This window comes from Rhineura floridana, chromosome 3, assembly GCF_030035675.1.
Source record: "Rhineura floridana isolate rRhiFlo1 chromosome 3, rRhiFlo1.hap2, whole genome shotgun sequence".
Lineage (NCBI taxonomy): Eukaryota > Metazoa > Chordata > Lepidosauria > Squamata > Rhineuridae > Rhineura > Rhineura floridana.
Genome location: NC_084482.1, coordinates 100,810,270 through 100,827,720, shown reverse-complemented (window position 1 = coordinate 100,827,720; position 17,451 = coordinate 100,810,270). Strand labels below are relative to the sequence as shown.

General features: G+C 42.6%; 1 protein-coding gene across 1 annotated transcript in view; it reads left to right on the top strand.

Annotated features, from left to right (window-relative positions):
- The window catches only part of FSTL4 (follistatin like 4), a 404,792-nt gene that overhangs the window by 345,926 nt on the left and 41,415 nt on the right, over window positions 1–17,451 (top strand). Inside the window, exon 6 of the mRNA XM_061613401.1 lies at window positions 7,414–7,534. Within this exon, the coding sequence (XP_061469385.1) occupies window positions 7,414–7,534 (121 nt within the window). The remainder of the gene's footprint in view (window positions 1–7,413; window positions 7,535–17,451) is intronic.

Genomic DNA, 17,451 nt, shown 5'->3' with positions numbered 1-17,451 from the left:
TCAGGAATCTCCCTCAATCTCAAACAATGTTCTTTTTCTCTGAGTTCTACATTATCTAAACCTTTTTCCATTTCCCTAGTTAAAACTTCAGTTTTGCTCTGTAAGATCCCCAGTTTCTCAGTAACTTGTTTTACTTCCCCCACCAGTTGTTCTATTGTTTCTTTGATCTCATTAACTTCTTTTTTCATAATTATAGTCATATCCTGTTTCATTTGTTTTCTTAAGTCTGTATTCATTTTATCCATATCCTGTTTCATCTGTTCTTTTATATCTAAACTCATTTTTACCATATTTTGTTGTAAATCACTTTTCATAGATCTCATTTCCTCCATCATTTTCTGTACCAAATCTGAAGGGCTGCCCGGCAAATTTTCAACAGTCCAAAAGCAGCTGTGGTTGTGGCTGACCATGTTGAATGTGCCATTATGTTTTTGGGCACAAGTACCTTTAGAGCATCATACACTAATTTAATACAGGCGCGCAGCCAACAAGACAATGTGGAATTAGATACAGCAAGATCCTCTTCCCACCTCCTAATATGTGACAGGTGTATTCCTCTTACAATGCTGATCTCGTTCTTGGCAGAGATGGGTCAGTGAATGAAGCAACACTCTTGATTTGCAACCAAAATATTGTAGTTCCAAAACTGAAGGAGAAACTGTTCAGTTCAGTTTATTTATTTACGGTCATAGACCCGCAAGGAAAAGAGGGAGAATACAGTATAGAATATAAGTCAAAAGAACAATATACAATGTGTTATATACAATTAGTAGTGCTTGAATACAGGAAAGCTCAGATCTGACTGTACCATTATGAAGGGGTAGTGATAAGGGTATGCATCCGCTGGGTCACATATACAAATTTGGCTACTTGGATAGAAATTTCTTTATCAGATCCAGAGAGCAGATGAATAATAATAGATTCAGGCGATTTATAACGTAATTTTAACAATATTGGGTAAGAATTTCATACGAATCCGAAAGTACAATGTGCAATAAAGAAAAATATGCTGCAGGGTTTTGACGCTATCAACACCACAGGGGCAAACACGCAGTTCGTATGGTACCCCCCTAAACCTCCCTTCCATTACCGCAGAATTTAAGGAATTAAACCTGGCTTTGGAGAAAGCTAGGCGTAAATTAGGTATTGTAAGGAAATCTAGATATAAATTGGGTTTTCCGAATATAAAGTGTAGCTTCAAGTGCAAAGGGGAGCATATACTAGAAGCCCTACTGATTGAGGTCTGATAATCAATGTCCTTAAATCTAGAGCGGATAATAGCTAAGGCATCGCTTGGGGATTGCGATGCCAAATATGCCCTAGAGAGACCCATTTGCAACAATTTCAATTCCAGTTTGTTGTTCCAACTGGAGGTCCAATTATCTTTCCAGAGTAGAGATATTAATCCGGAAGAGGTATTGGTCGATATTTTAACCCAGAAATTAACAGTTGTTAACCAAGCCTGACATTACATCGAGGTGAGTCCACATTCCAGTCTAAGCGCCGCTGAAGGAACACACCTAGGCACTTCTAGCAAGCGGCGTAAAAAAAGGGAGAGAATGGCTTCAACTGATGCGTCTATTGAATGTATCCAAATTGGAACTCCAAATAGAATTTGAGGAATAATTTTATTCTTAAATATCTGGGTAATAGCCGGAATATATTGTCCTCCTTTATAATAGAAATAACGGAGCAAGTTCTTTATAGATAACCTAGCGCTCGCTATCACCGATCTTTTATGGGAGGTCCATTTCAGCGAAGGAGAAACTGGTGGTTCCTTCTTACTTAGGTCAAACCATCATAGGAATTTTTAAGGACTGAGGGGGCAGCTAAAGGTAGTTGAATAGCGTTTGTGAAATCCCTATCTGTTATGCCAAGAGTGGCCAGTGTGGTGTGGCAGTGCTGCACCACCATCCTCCTGACAGCAGCATTGCTGCTTCTTAACCAGGACAGTACTGGGGTGGGGTGGGGCACAGCAGCAATGGTGGGGCTGTCCAGGTATACCAATGGAGGCAATTTGGCACTCCCACTGGTATTCCCATGTAGCCTGTCTTCACTGCCATGCTGCCACACCCCTGCATCATTCTGGTAGCTGACAGCAATGCCACTGTCAGGAGGGTTGTGGCACAGCACCAGCACACCATGCTGGCCGCTCCTGGTTATGACAGTACACAATTATTCTTACCCTTGCTAATTATGCATCACTTAAAGTTTTTTCCAGCTTGTGCATGAAAAGTTTTACTGTTACATGCATGAATGGTAATCAGTGTCACCTTTCAGTGATAAATCATAGAACAATGGTTTAAAAGAATTTAACTTTGGTCTCACTTGATCATTGGTTGCAATATATGTGGATCCATCCCCTTAATAGTTTTATGATCTGTAGTGTGTTTTACAGTAAATTAAAAGGAATGTATGTTTATGTCAATTTGATAAGGATATGAAGGTCGTTCCTTTGTCTTTTTACAAGAGTAATCCATCTAAGACTATTATCTGGAGCAATTGCAGCCTCTGCAATATTGAAAGAGAATCACTACTGATTAATTGAGAAGAGGAATTTCTTCCAAAATGTCTCAGTGGAGTTTTACACATCTCTTCAGTAAGCACATAATACTCTGTCAATATGGGCTAATGCCTTTCTCTTTTGGTATCATTCTGGCAATTCTCAGTAATACTCACATGTGAAAGAGAGGATATTTATTCTGTAAGCATAATTTATTGTAACCATTGCAAATATATAACGTGCTGCTTTAATTGCAAAGAATCAAAAATAGAATTTTTTTCTGTTCAACATAGAACATCATAAATAATGTATTTATGCAAAAGCTTCTCTTTAGTATATGGAAGGAAATAATACAATAGAGCCTTACATCTTTGAAAAATGTCTTTGCTTATAATATGCATCAGAGTAAAAGAGATCATCTATAAAAAGACAATTTTAGAGCACCAACCAAGTGTTCATAACATTAATCAGAGATATCTATTAGGAAGCATCACATGAATGACAGAGGGTTTTTTATTGCTTTGTTTTTCTTCAGCTCTTTTATAAATCATTCCATAAAAGTAGCCATCTAGTTTTTATTGATTTAAATTCAATCTATACTCTAATATATCAAGCATAACAAAGCCTGATAACACCAGTTGAAGTCCACTTTCTGAACAGGTGCAGTTCAGAAATTTGCTGTCATATCCTTTCAGTGTTTGGTTCAAATATGAGATACCACATGTGTGGGGACAACCCACAATGTTATATGGCATTTGTTTTTAAAACCTAGAATTAAATGAGCATACCTGCCATTTTGAGCATGGAACCACATACACACAGCACATGTTTGAATACGCAGATTATATGCAAAGCAAAGTGGCACGTGAGGAGGAAAAGCAACAGTAAATAAAAATAAAGATTCATTCATTCATTCACAGTAATGACCTCCTAGCAGTGGGGGCATTGCCTCTTGCCAGGGCAGTGCAAGGCAGTGTGAGTTCAGGGGAGCTCCAAGTTGCCAATCCAGAGCTTTCCCAACCTAACTGCCATCTAACCCCACCCCATCCTAGTGAACACAGCTCTACTTTCCTCCTCATGTGCTGCTGTTGGACATGAGATTTTTTTTCTTTCATGCTTAGCATTTATATAGCATTTTTGGAATTGTCAAAATTCTTCATATACATAATCTTGGTATCTCATGCAGCAACCCTAAGTAGCTAAGCTTTATGACCATTCCCTTACTGCAGATGAAGGGCTGTCAGTGAACAAATAGCAGCTTGCTGAAGGCCACTTAGACTGAGGTGAGGTTTGTACCAGGAACTGTTAGCTCCCCCTCATGCTTATTGCTTATTTATTATTATTTATTTATTATTTGATTGATATCCCACCGTTCCAGCAGGAGCCCAGGGCGGCAAACAGAAATGCTAAAAACACTTTAAAACATCATAAAAAACCTTAAAATACATTAAAACAAAACAATGTTAAAAACATTTTTTTAAAAAAGCTTTAAAAACATTTTTTTTTAAAAAAGGGTTAAAACATATTACTAAAGAAAACATTAAAAGCAATTCTAACACAGACGCAGGCTGGGATAGGTCTCAACTTAAAAGGCTTGTTGAAAGAGGAAAGTCTTCAAAAGGTGACAAAAAGATATCAGAGATGGAGCCTGCCTAATATTTAAGGGGAGGGAATTCCACAGGGTAGGTGCTGCTACACTAAAAGTCCATTTCCTATATTGTGCAGAAGAAACCTCTTGATAAGATGGTATCTGCAGGAGGCCCTCACCTGCAGAGTGCAGTGATCGACTGGGTATATAAGGGGTAAGATGGTCTTTCAGGTATCCTGGTCCCGAACTGTATAGGGCTTTGTACACCAAAACTAGAACCTTGAACTTGGCCCGGTAGCTCATGGGCAGCCAGTGCAATTCTTTGGGGTGACATGTCCCAGTGAGCAGTCTTGCCGCTGCATTTTCCACCAGCTGCAGCTTCCGAACCAACCTCAAGGACAGCCCCACATAGAGCGCATTACAGTAATCCAGCCTGGAGGTTACCAGGCTTAGTAAGAGCATGCTTTTTTTTTTTTTGAAAGAATGAAACCTGAACAGAATGGCCCATTTGGTTCAGTTTTCATTTGTTAAAAATGAATGCAGTCAGTCACAAATGGGTATGAATATGTTCAGTTTTCAGTATCCCATTTGTGACTGTTCGTCAGTCATTTGGGAAATATCTTATCTTCCTCTGGAGATTGTGGTGACTGCAGCAGAGCTAATTTTGGCTCCTGGAGGCCACCACATAATTTTCCCAGAAAGTCCTTGATGTCAAATCATCTGTGGGTGTTCCAGGCAAGGGGAAATGGCAGCTGACAATGCGGCAATATTTTAACTGTAGCAGTCCCCATTCTCCCACCACTACCTCCACCAAAAAAGACCCTGAAATTATGCAACATCTGGGGCATTCTGGGAAAATAAAAGACAGCTGACAAAATCAGCTGCAGCCACCACTGCAGCTAACACAAAAAAAAGGGGGGGGGAGTAAGTCCTGAAACAAACTAAAAGTTCAAACTAAACACCTCTAGCACACCACAATATGCCTGGGTTGGAGATGTCATGATATACCCAAATTTTATGATGTCGCTCCAAGATGTTGGACTCTGTCCAAGATCAATATGCTGATGACACTCAGCTCTATCTCTCCTTACCACCTGATTGCAGGGAGGGAGTACTCATCCTAAACCAGCACCTGGAGGCAGTGAAGGGCTGGATGTGGGCTAACAAACTAAAACTTAATCCAGACAAGATGGAAGTACTGCTGGTCAATGGAAAAACTGCACCAGGGACGGGGTTGCAACCTGTTCTGGATGGGGTTACACTCCCCTTGAGGGAGCAGGTCCACAGTTTGGGAGTTCTCCTGGATCCTGCCCTGCTACTTGAATATCAGGTGGTTGCAGTAGCCAGGAGTGCTTTTGGCCAACTCAGACTGGTCTACCAGCTGCGTCTGTTCCTGGAGGCAGTTGACATGGTCACAGTGACACATGCATTGGTGACATCAAGGCTTGATTACTGTAACTCACTCTATGTGGGGCTGCCTCTGAAAACGGTTCGGAAATTGCAGTTGGTTCAAAATGCAGCAGCCAGAATGTTAACTGGAGCACGGCGCAGGGAGCATATTACCCCTGTGCTTTATTGACTCCACTGGCTCCCAATTTGTTTCTGGGCCCAATTCAAAGTGCTGGTTCTGACCTTTAAAGCCCTAAATGGCCTTGGACCAATATATCTGTGGGACTGCTTATGCCCATATGTACCTGCCCGGGATTTAAGATCATCTGCCTCTGGTCTCCTCTGCATGCCTGGAATAAAAGATGTTAGACTGACAGGCACGCGGGAGAGAGCTTTTTCAGCTGTGGCCTCCAAGCTTTGGAACACCCTACTCCAAGAAGTCTGCTCTGCTCCCTCCCTGTTGGTTTTCTGGAGACTTCTGAAAACGATCTTGTTCCGGAGAGCCTTTGGGAGGGACTGAAGGTAGAGCCTGACACTGATTTTATGCCTTCTACATTAAATTTTACCTTTGTAGTCCCTTTAGTACCACTCCCTATATATATGTATATATCTGTGTATATATATATATAGTATTTTATGTATTTTAATTTATTTTAATGTTTTTGTGATTTTACTGTTTACAATTTTATTATGTACGTGTTTGATTTTATTTTTGTAAGACACCCTGAGTGCCCTATTATAGGGTAGAAGGGTGGGATAGACATATTTAAAAGAAATAAAAAAAAATCTGTCTCCCATCAACCCCAGCTAGGAAGGCCAACGGTCAGGGATAAGGGGATGTGTAGTCTTAACATATGGAGGGCCACAGGTTCACAATCCCTGACATATCAGTTCTGGAAGTTCTGGTGTCCTTTTTTGCATGTGAAGGGTTAAATTCTTTTGCCCTTATAGTCATGATATTATTTTCTGTGTGGCGTTTTATTAATCTTATTGCATAATTGGAGACATTTTATATTACGGCATTAAGGCTCTGCACGTAAATGGTTTTATTTAACATGTGTCATACATTAAACTAATTAAGGGAGGGGAAAATGGTTCTTTAAGTTAATCAAGTATGTTTTTTAAATGTGTAGTTTTAGGTTTTGTATTGAAAGTATCAACACTTCAGCAGAACCCTGCATGCTAATGAAAACAGAAGAAAAGCTGCTATTGTGTTTATTCCTTAAAATATAGGCTTGTGAAGGATCATTTGCCGTAAAACAATAAGCGAAACTCAAGGCCAGCATATCTACATTTTGAAACCTAGCAAATATTTCAGCTGTTCTATTATAATTATAATCCTTAATTACATGATAAGAAATAAAAGTAAGGAGCAAAATTCTCCCCCCTTTTTGTTTTGCAAGCAAAATAAGGCACATTATAGCCAATTAAAAATCAGAAGGGTTTTAAAAAGGAAATGCTCATTTTTCTCCTTAACTCATAAGCAGCTTTTTGAACAACAGGAAAAATCATTGCTCTTGCAAATAATTGAAAGCCTGTTTCAGTTCTTCATTTAGTAGACAGTGCTTTCATTAATAGTCTCTCCACAGATTACAACCACACCCCAAAAGCATTTTACCTTATAATTTGTCAAATATTTCATTGTCAACCTGGATTATCATAATTTTATATGAGAGCACCTTTATTAGAAACTGGAGAGTGATGGGATGGTGTGGGGAGAGCTTTTCAATTGATTTAGTTTCTCCCATTTATGTATTTGCAAGTTATCTCTTATTCATTCCATCTTACAGATTTACGTATATATAAAAAATACCATGTTGAAAATTCAAGAGAAACTGTCAAAACAAGCAAAGTGTTAGCTTAGCTACTTGCAGCATTTAGACAAAATTGCTAAATGATAGGTCTTTTTTACCCCTTTTTCTTTTATTTACAGGATTTTGGAGAAGATGATTCTCTGTACATCACCAAGGTAACAACTATTCACATGGGCAATTACACGTGTCATGCCTATGGCTATGAAGAACTGTATCAGACCCACATTCTTCAGGTGAATGGTTAGTAAATGGCACATATGACAATTCGCTGAAATGTTCCTGTGAGCAATGCTGAATGTTAATATTGTTCCCACAAAAGCAACAAAAGAAAAGCATAAACATCTTTTCATGACTATCTGCGAAAGGGGAGGGGCTGTTTCACTGCTAATTTGTCCACTGAGAAGAGACAATGGAAAAGAAAGCATCAATAGAGAGATCAACCCAACTGATACATAAAATATTTGGGTGTTTGTTATCTACAGCAGGGGTGGGCAAAAAGTAGACTGGGATCTACTGGTAGATCTCTGGCTGGTTTGCAGTAGATTGGCAAGGATTTCTGACTCCCATTTATTTATTTATTTATTATGTATTGCATTTGTATACCGCCCCATAGCCGAAGCTCTCTGGGCTGTTTACAACAATTAAAAACATTAAAAATAAATATACAATTTTAAAAACACATTTTTAAAAAAGCAATTTAAAAACACATGCTAAAATGTCTGGGAGAAGAGGAATTATTTAACAATGGCAACAACAACAAGGTGCCTTTCTTTTCCTCGTTGAATTAGGTTGCTGAGATGAAGAAAGCGTCTAGTAACCAGAAATTGGTTTTTATGTGAAAAGACTGTGAGCTCAGTTCAATTCCATTACGGAAAACAGATTCCTCCTAGGCTCAGAATGTGCCTTATTCTTTCATTGAAAATGTATGGATAGAATCCAATGGTGCACAAGCAGACTTGGCTTTCCTTTTCTCCCCCTCCTGAAGCCCCTTTCACACCCAAAATCTATTCTGGAGCAGATTTTGAGGGCATGCTGAATGTGGGGGGGCGGGGGAGGAGAAGAAGAGGAAGGTAGAGTCTGTTGTATGAATGGAAGTTGGTCCCACTCATGCATGGACAGTGCTGGATACGTCCCTGTGACGTTTGCACTTGGCTGTGGTCCATAGGGTTCTCAAAAACAAAGTGGATTCATCAAGCCTGATGTCTGGCCACCATTGTTAATACAATTTCTAAGTATAGCAGATATGAGTAATTCCCAGGCCTTTGATGGGCCAGTTAGCCAGTGATTGCCAGTGATTGTTTCCTCTTGGAAAATATGTTTTTTCTTGGCCACTGGAAATTTGTAGCAGTGATGGTGTCAGTCCCACTGATTGTTCTATCCCATTTCCCAGGAAGTTACAGGGATCACCTTTTACAGAGTGGTAGAGAATACCTGTTTCTTTTGTTGCTACCTAACAAATGTACATGTTGAACAGGAGAACAGACCAAAAGCCTAGTTTGTAAGGACCTGGTTGTGTTGTCAGTTGGACATTCAGACTCTGCACAGCTTTGGTAATGCAACAAATTTATTAATAGGATTGTGTACTGCTTCCAGATAGGGCTCCAAACACAAGTGTGCAGAAGGGAGCTAGATGGATTGTGCAAGAGAAAAAAATTTCCCTTCTCAAAATGCTATTTGTATGATAACCAGGAGAATCTCACCTAGTGGGGCAGAACAGGAGCAATCCCTTCCTGGCGAGAGCATCTCTGCTGCTGAGGCAGCAAGATGAGGGCCATGTGGGCATACTGATAGAGCCAATCTGGCACTCCTGCTGGTGTGCCCATGAAGCTCCAATCTTGCCAAGCCATACCCCTCCCCCTCTTGGTAAGCAGTAGTAACACATCTGCTGGGAGCCTATTGCTGCAACTCCACCCCACAAGACGACCTGCTGCTGGGGACAGGATGGCGGAACTATATTATTTTTTAAAAAAAAATGTATTATTTTTGCTGTTTTGTTGCTTGCTGCCCTGATTCCGTTGGGAGGAAGAGTGGGGTAAAATGTTAATAAATATATCATTATCATTATCATTATTGCATTTATATACCGCCTCATAGCTGAAGCTCTCTGCGTGGTTTACAACAATTAAAAACATTTAAAACAAGTATACAAATTTAAACCATACCAAATTAAAACCCATAAAAACTGATAGGCAAGTTAAAACACATGCTATTCAAATGCTATTAAAAATATACAAGCAGAGCAGCTTACTCTTCTATATCTTTTGAGGTATTCCGAAATGTTATTGGTGTACTTGGATGTCTGGCAGCAATATAGATTTGTTGTCATCCCTGGAAATCCAAACCCTGATGGCTTGGAAACTTCAAAGAAGGTGCATGGAGTGGGACATTGTAGACAGTAGATCAAATCAGAGGCATTCCCCAACCTGTCTTTTCAGATACAACAAGTTGGGAAAAGATGTATGGTTTTTGGAGAAGAAAATACGGGAAATTCAGTTTTGTTAAAAAAAACCCTGTGAAGCATCTTCTTATTAAAATGAAATTCTTCTCACTGCCAATGTTCTTGTTCACCTTGCAATATGCCAAACAACCACCAAATGCTAGCAAACGTGTCAAGTGTGTGGACATCAGCTTCAACTGAGTGATGCTGGAGTCTTATGCAACACTGCAAGAGTGATGCTGGAGTCTGTGGGACAAATTTATCTTAGGCAGCATGGAGGGTTCCTATGCTGCCTCTTGAGATTTTCCCCTAAAATGCCTTACTGAAGCTCTAAATGTGCTTCACTCCCCTTGCACATCTCTCCTTTTTTGACTTCACTGGTTACTTGTTCTGCCAGCTAACGCTGGGGCAATGGATCAAAGAGTGATGGCAAAACAATGCTGTTTCACCTACAGAAGTCAGTGCTAGAATGGCAAGATAGATTCTTCTTCAGGGATTTCTTTTATTTTGTGGTTTTGCAGTTAGAGGACAAGTGCTGAGATTTTCCCCTGGGCTGAAAAGCAGAATGAAAGGCGGAAGGCAAGGAGTATAGCTAGTCATGTAATCTGACTAAGACATAAACAGTCTATGTGAACTTAGCAAAAAATGACTGCATTCAGAGAATTTATTCGCATGTGATATTATCTTTTAAATTTGTAGAGAATTGGGATTCAGGAAAATTCACTAATAGGCAAAAAACCCTTGCGGTTTAGGACTATACCTATAGCCAACAAATATTTCTATTAAACTTTTAAAAGCAGGGAAATTGGTCAGCTATAGTGAATGCACCAGGGGAGCAGGAGACCTGAACTCCTCTCTGAGATATTGTACTGCCCTACAAATTTGTCAAAATGCAAACACAATTTGGGTTGGTCTTTCACGGTCCAATCCACTTCCTGTGTAGCTTGGAAGAGTTTGGTAACATGTGCTCTGAGCATATGATGAGTAGTGGCAACACCTGAAATCAGGACTGCATCTCCAAAGAGGGAAAAACACTTTCCAAAAGGAAAACATTATCATTTTTCAGGGTTTCCCCCACCTTTTTATTCTACAGCAAACACATGTAGTCTCCCACCCAAATTTAAACCAAAGCTATCCCTGACCACATCCACATCAGATATTTATTCTACTTTAAACAGTCATGGCTTGCCCCAAATAATCCTGGGATGTGTAGTTTGTGAAGGGCTGAGAGTTGTTAGGAGACACCCTATTTTCTTCACAGAACTACAGTCCACAGAAAGAAGGGCTGACTGTTAAACCACTCTGGCCATTGGAGCTCTGTCAGGGTATAGAAGTCTCCTAACAACTCTCTCAGCACCCTTCACAAACTAAACTTCTCAGGATTCTTTGGGGGGAGCCATGACTATTTAAAGTGGGAAGAAATGTCTGGCATGGGTGTAGCCCCCTGATTAGACAAGCCAAGCAGCTGTTAGTCTGGCTTTTAGAACACTGACAGTAGGTTCTTACTGAGCATGGCTATATTATCGTAGGCTCCGATGTTAAATTTCTTAAATTAATTAAAAAATCAGTCGTGCATTTTTTTTAACTTTTAAACTGCAGAAGATGAAGGTCAGAGTATGGGATAAGGTCAGTAATAGGAGTACAGGTCCTCTGTGGACATAGCTGATTTTTAATTAATTTCAACAAATTATGAGACCACTGACAGAAAGCAAGTCCAACAAGGGTCTGGATTTTTTTTCTCTTGTTTTAGACTTTGAACTCTAGATTCTCTCTGAGTGTTTTGTGTATCACCATGAAAACTTAGAGGGTTGTTAAGCAAGTGTTTCTGAGTTCAGGATTATAAGTTTTGTAAGGTTTTATTTTGAACTCAGCTTATGGGAAGCATCAGAATGGCATGGGAGTATTTTCAATTTAACATGGTAGAATGTGAAAACTCCATGTTGGCTACACTTGTGGCTGTAAAATAAAGCTCTGGTTTGTCCTTCCCTTTATGAACCATACCATGCATACTTATATTTCATATAATATTTCATACTTATTCTTCATAGAACAATCTGGACCATTATTATTAGGAACATAATAAAAAATCTGCCTTCTTAAAATGAGTTGAGCCATTGTTCCATCTAGCTCAGTATTGTCTACAGCAGCTCCCCAGGGTTTCAGGCAGGGAACATTCCTAGCCCTACCTGGAGATGCTGGGGATTGAACCTGGGAGTTTCTGCATGTTCTACCATAGAGTTACAGCCCTTCTCTAAATGTTCATATAAATATACTAACACTAACTAAAGATGTAGGGCCATTACATCTCCTCCTTACTCCAAAGCAAAGATACTTCACAGGACAAGCTTGTAGATCTTAGTAAATGCTGGCACCAAAACTCTTTTTCCTATCACAAAATGTCACACAGAAATACTTAAAAGTTGGTGAAAGCCAATAGTTAGTTTATACACTGATACTTTGCACTGAATGTTGTAGCCATTTAGCACACCTGTGACCAGTTCCATTAATATTATCTCCAGTTTGAAGTCCCTTCTGATGTTGAAAAGTGATGTGCTCTTTTTCACAATGCATCTCCCAGTTCGGAGACTGACACACTTTTGGAGCTCAGGATCACTCCCTCTCTCTCAGTCCCCAAAGCTTCTTTTATTCCTTTGTGCATGTACTCTCTCCCTCGCTCTCCTTACATCAGCCTCCTATATCAGCTGAAGGAGATGGGGATGTCACTCACCTTCCTAGTTCAGATCATTCTTCCATTCAAATCTCTGAAGAAAGATCAGTTGCCTATTTCTTAACCATTTGCTCTCATTGTGGAAACATCTGACAACCCTCCTTGCCAGTTAATTACTCATCTGCCTAACAAAGGAAGATCATCCAGCAGCTAAACAGCTATTACCACAAGCCAGAGCCGATGCATCCTAAAGGATATACACGTGGCACAGTGGTTTCATATATAAATCCTCAGGACCTCTAATACCAGTACATATAATCTGGAAGAAGTGTGTGGGCCAAGGGGCACTCTCCTGCCTTACCTTAGTAGCATGGGAGTTGCGACCCAGGGGTGAAATAAGACGCAGACACAATATGATGGGTTAAACAACGGGCCACTTTATTAAACCAAATTCATATTATGATAATGAACCTGCAAAGGGGAACATAAGTGCGGGATTCAACTGGTGAGTCAGGCAAAGCCTGCTTGCAGCTATTCGGGCGACCCAAACCCGTCGGGCAAAGGGGTGCAATCTGTCAACCCCTTGCCCTGACCACACTCCAATTGTGCGTAGGGAGGCCAACCTGCGTCACCGCCCCCCGGTGCCCTGAAACTCTGGGTGGATGAGACCTGTTGGCCCCAAAGGCGACCTGTATCCTGCCCTCGGGCTGTAAAACCCGGAGCTGCAGGCCTCCAGAACCGCCTATCACCTCCAAAGGTGCCTAAAGGTGTCACCTAGCTGCCCTTCACCTTCAACCTTTCCCGCACTTCCTCGCCACAGAAAGGGGACAAACCTCTGTTTAGTCACCCTTTACCCCACATTCAGACAAGATGTCCTTCAAGCCCCTCTGCAGGTCTTCTAAAAGGATCTCATTACCTACATCGGTCATATGAACGCCATCTGACCGATATAGCTCAACCTTACTGCGCCTTATCTCTGGATGGTGAATGTCAAAACCACCAGAGTCCAATAGAGCAAGACGGAGCTGCCTATTTACTTTTTTGCGGGTCCTATTTATCCCCCTAGGGTCACCCATACAATTCCAGTGTCTACGGGGTAAAATATCGGACCAAATCAAGTGTACCCCCGGCCAACGCTGCATAATGGCCCGGAAGTCAGCAGTCGTCTGTTCAATAAGGGCTCTACCCTTCAACATGCCAAGGTCATTCCCACCCAGGTGAATGACCAAAAACTGTGGTGCATTCCGAACTACTGCCATCTGGAACAGCGCTGGAAGGAGCCCGTCCCAGCGCATCCCATGGCGGCCCAGCCATTGCACAGTAGCCCACCGGCTAAGCCCAAGCTGCGTGCCCAAACGCGACTTTGCCGCCCTGCGGCCTGCCCAAAAGACCATACTATGGCCGCAGAGGAGGATGTGCACTCTTTCGTCTCCCTTCCAGCGGCCTGTCAAAACAAACAATGGAAACTCATAACAGTGACAGAAACAAGTCACAAACTGGTTTTTGGAACCCCTCGAAAAGGCCGAATATAGGACCTATAGGCTGTGGAACGCCATCTGCCCAGGGACTGTAACTGGCCTTGGGAAAAACCCAAGCAGGCAGCCGTAGACGCTGCGCCAATACGGAAAGAATGTGTCCCAAACGTGTTGGGATCGAGTCCCATATGCCCAAGGGCTAACCTAGTAACCGCCCAAAACTGAAATCTAGAAAGGGGGAGGCCATCCTTATGAACAAATAAGTATCCTGGCTGTTGTCCACGGACTGTTAAGAACTTAGCCAATGCTGTTACAGGGCAAATTTCGTGCCTCTGTGAGGGGGAAAGAACCACCATACGTCCCCTCTTGCGCTGATCCGTCTTTGACCAGCGCAGCTGGAGGGTAGCCTGTCCCTCCCTCCAACTAAAGTCAGACAGCAAGCGGGCACGGGGGGATAGGTCAGTCCTGGACCCCGCCAGGACCTCACTGATCTGAAAAGCTCCGAAGAACAGTGTAAGTGCGGCCGCATGAAAAAGCCGGGCCTCAAAAGATGATGAACATAAACGTTCAAATTGGGCCAAGAGCCCTAGCAAAAGTTCTGGGTGAATAGGGGAGTGGGGATCAGAAGTGGTGGGTGTGATGTTCATATATATTAGTGTATATATGGTAAGTGCTGGTTGTTTAGAGTATACATGGTAAGTAGTGAAAGAGGAGGGGGAGTGAATGGGCAATAGAATGCTTGATGATTGGCTGAATGTTTAAAATGGCTGACAGTATAAATGAAAGGATGACAGGTAAATCTGGGTGAATGTGAGGTGGTAAATTGTGGAATCTGGGAGGGGAGAAGAGAAAGAGTGGATTGCTTGGTGGGGTTTGAGAGAGTTGTTTGCCAGGAGAGCGTGAAGAAGGAGGGAGGTGGAGTTCGGATTAGTATTGAGTAAAACCATATGCTTATGTGCCTTAAGAAGAAATCTTGTTAATCTTGTTAGCTTTGTTATCTGTAATAAATACTTAATTTGGTTTACCAAAGGCCTGATCCTTGGCTGGGGTTTCACAGACCAGAAGGGAGGGTAAGGTAATGACCAAGGCTGAAGGGGAACTGTAACAAATGGTGGCAGCGGTGAAGAGAATAACAATACCAGTATTCAGAGTCTCTGGGAATACTAGTATTGGGACGTTACTGGTGGTTGCCTAGCAGGGGGATCTGTTGAGATCTGTGCTAGAGCGGATAGGTAAACCATAAGAGAGTGCGGTCCGGACTGGTGGAGTCCCTGGTGGTGCCTAGAGACAGGCAGTAACCACGAGCAGGTAGGAACCTGACAGGGAGAGCCAGGGAAGGACGCATCACAGTGGGGTGCTCCCTTGCCCAGCCTTCCAACATCTTACAAAGTCGGAAGTCATCAGAAAAATCCCGCAAACCTCGGGACTTGGCCAAAAAGGATAGGCCAGAGAGCTTACCTCGAATAGTCTTAATGGCAAGGCCCTTTCTCCTGCCTTCCACGCAAAACTCTATGAGGTGTTCCACCGGGATGGGCCACTGCTGTACGTAACCCCTTTCTACCCTGAAAGCCAATAGCTCCCTACCTGCTCTCTGGTAGCTGGCCATAGTACTGGGCGCAATGGTCAGGCTTATCGCTCTCTCCAACTCAAGTTGCCAATCTCCCACAGATCTGGCGGGACCACATCCGGCTGAGCCTTGGCCCACGGCGCCAGGTGGCGAAACCTCTACATCTGGTTCCGTGACAGAGCATCAGCAATACTGTTATCAATACCCGGTACGTGGCGCGCCAGGAACAGAATGTTAAAGTGGAGACATTGTAAAACAAATGCGCGCACTAGGTGCATAACTCTGGGGTTCTTTGATGACAAGGAGTTAATAACGTGCACCATGGACAGGTTGTCACACCAGAAGTGGACTGTGGAATCACGTAGCCTGTCTGGCCAAAGATGCGCTGCCGCCACGATGGGAAAAAATTCCAGGAGAGTTAAGTCTCTAGTCCAGCCCTCCTGAACGCAGGTCTGTGGCCAGCTGCCATGGCTCCAGGAGTCATTAAGGATGACACCGAAACCAAAAGCCCCCGAGGCGTCGGAGTGCACCTGGAGTTCAGCCTCAAGGAGGCGGTCCCGCTGTGATGGTCCTTCCCTGGCTCTCCCTGTCAGGTTCCTACCTGCTCATGGCTACTGCCTGTCACTAGACACCACCAGGGACTCCACCAGTCCGGACTGTCCTTTTTTATGGTTTCTCTCCCCACTCTAGCACAGATCTCAACAGATCCCCCTGCTAGGCAGCACCACCAGTCACGTCCTATAACCAGTATTCCCAGAGACTCTGCCTGAGTCTCTCTATCAGGTTACCTCTGTGACTGAGTGCTTAAGCTGTCCCACTCCCTTTGTATCAATGCAGATAATTCTGGTTTGCTCTGAATACTTGTGGTGTTATTCTTCCCTTCCCCGCTGCCACCATTTGTCACTCTTCAGCCTTGGTATTTACCTTACCCTCCCTTCTGGTCTGTGAAACCCCAGCCAAGGATCAGGCCTTTGGTAAACCAAAAGTATTTATTAAATAACAAAGATAACAAGATTACTTTAAAAGGCACTTAAGCATATGGTTTCATCTATTCCTGAGGTACTGGTCTTAGTATTAATCCGAACTCCACACTCTCCTCTCATAAACCCACCAAAACAGCCCACTAACATCCACCTCACATCCACCTTCCACCTCACATTCACCTTCCACCTCACATCCACCTTCCACCCAGATTTACCTGTCATCCTTCCATTTATACTGTCAGCCATTTTAAACATTCAGCCAATCATCCAGCATTCTACTGCCCATTCACTCCCCCCTCCTCTTTCATTCCACTTACCATGTATCTCCTATACAAACAGCACTTACCATATATACACTAATAGAGGAACATCACACCCGCCTCCAAAAAGAAATCCCATTGAAGTCCTGTAAGAACTTAGCCCAGACCGATAGATCATCTTTGAGCGCACCTGAGAGCCTAATGTGATAATGAGGACGGGACAAACCTGACATGGCATCATATACTCGTCTGAGGAAAGCCCGCCCCGGTGCCACTACCGTGCAGGCGAAGTTCAATGAACCCGCCAGCTCCTGAAGGGTGCGCAGAGTTATGCTCCTGGAAGTCCGAACATGAGATAACTTTTCACGTAGCAGCTGTAATTTAGCCAATGGGAGCCTACATGCCTGGGCCAAGGTATCTATTTCGATCCCCAGGAATGTAATAATCGGGGATGGACCCTCTGTTTTTTCCCCTGCCAGTGGGACTCCAAGATCCCTAGACAGCTCCATAAATTGATCCATAAGATCTTTGCACTCCCCCGTGTGTGCCCTTTCAGCAAATAAAAAATCATCCAAATAGTGGACAACAGAACTTGATCCAGACCGCCTCCTTGCCGCCCATTCCAGGAAAGAGCTAAAAAGCTCGAAAACGGTGCATGAAATGGAACAGCCCATGGGCAGTGCACGATCCACGTAATAGTGATCCACAAAAGCAAAACCCAATAGATCAAAATCTCCAGGGTGGGAGGGGAGGAGGCGGAATGCAGA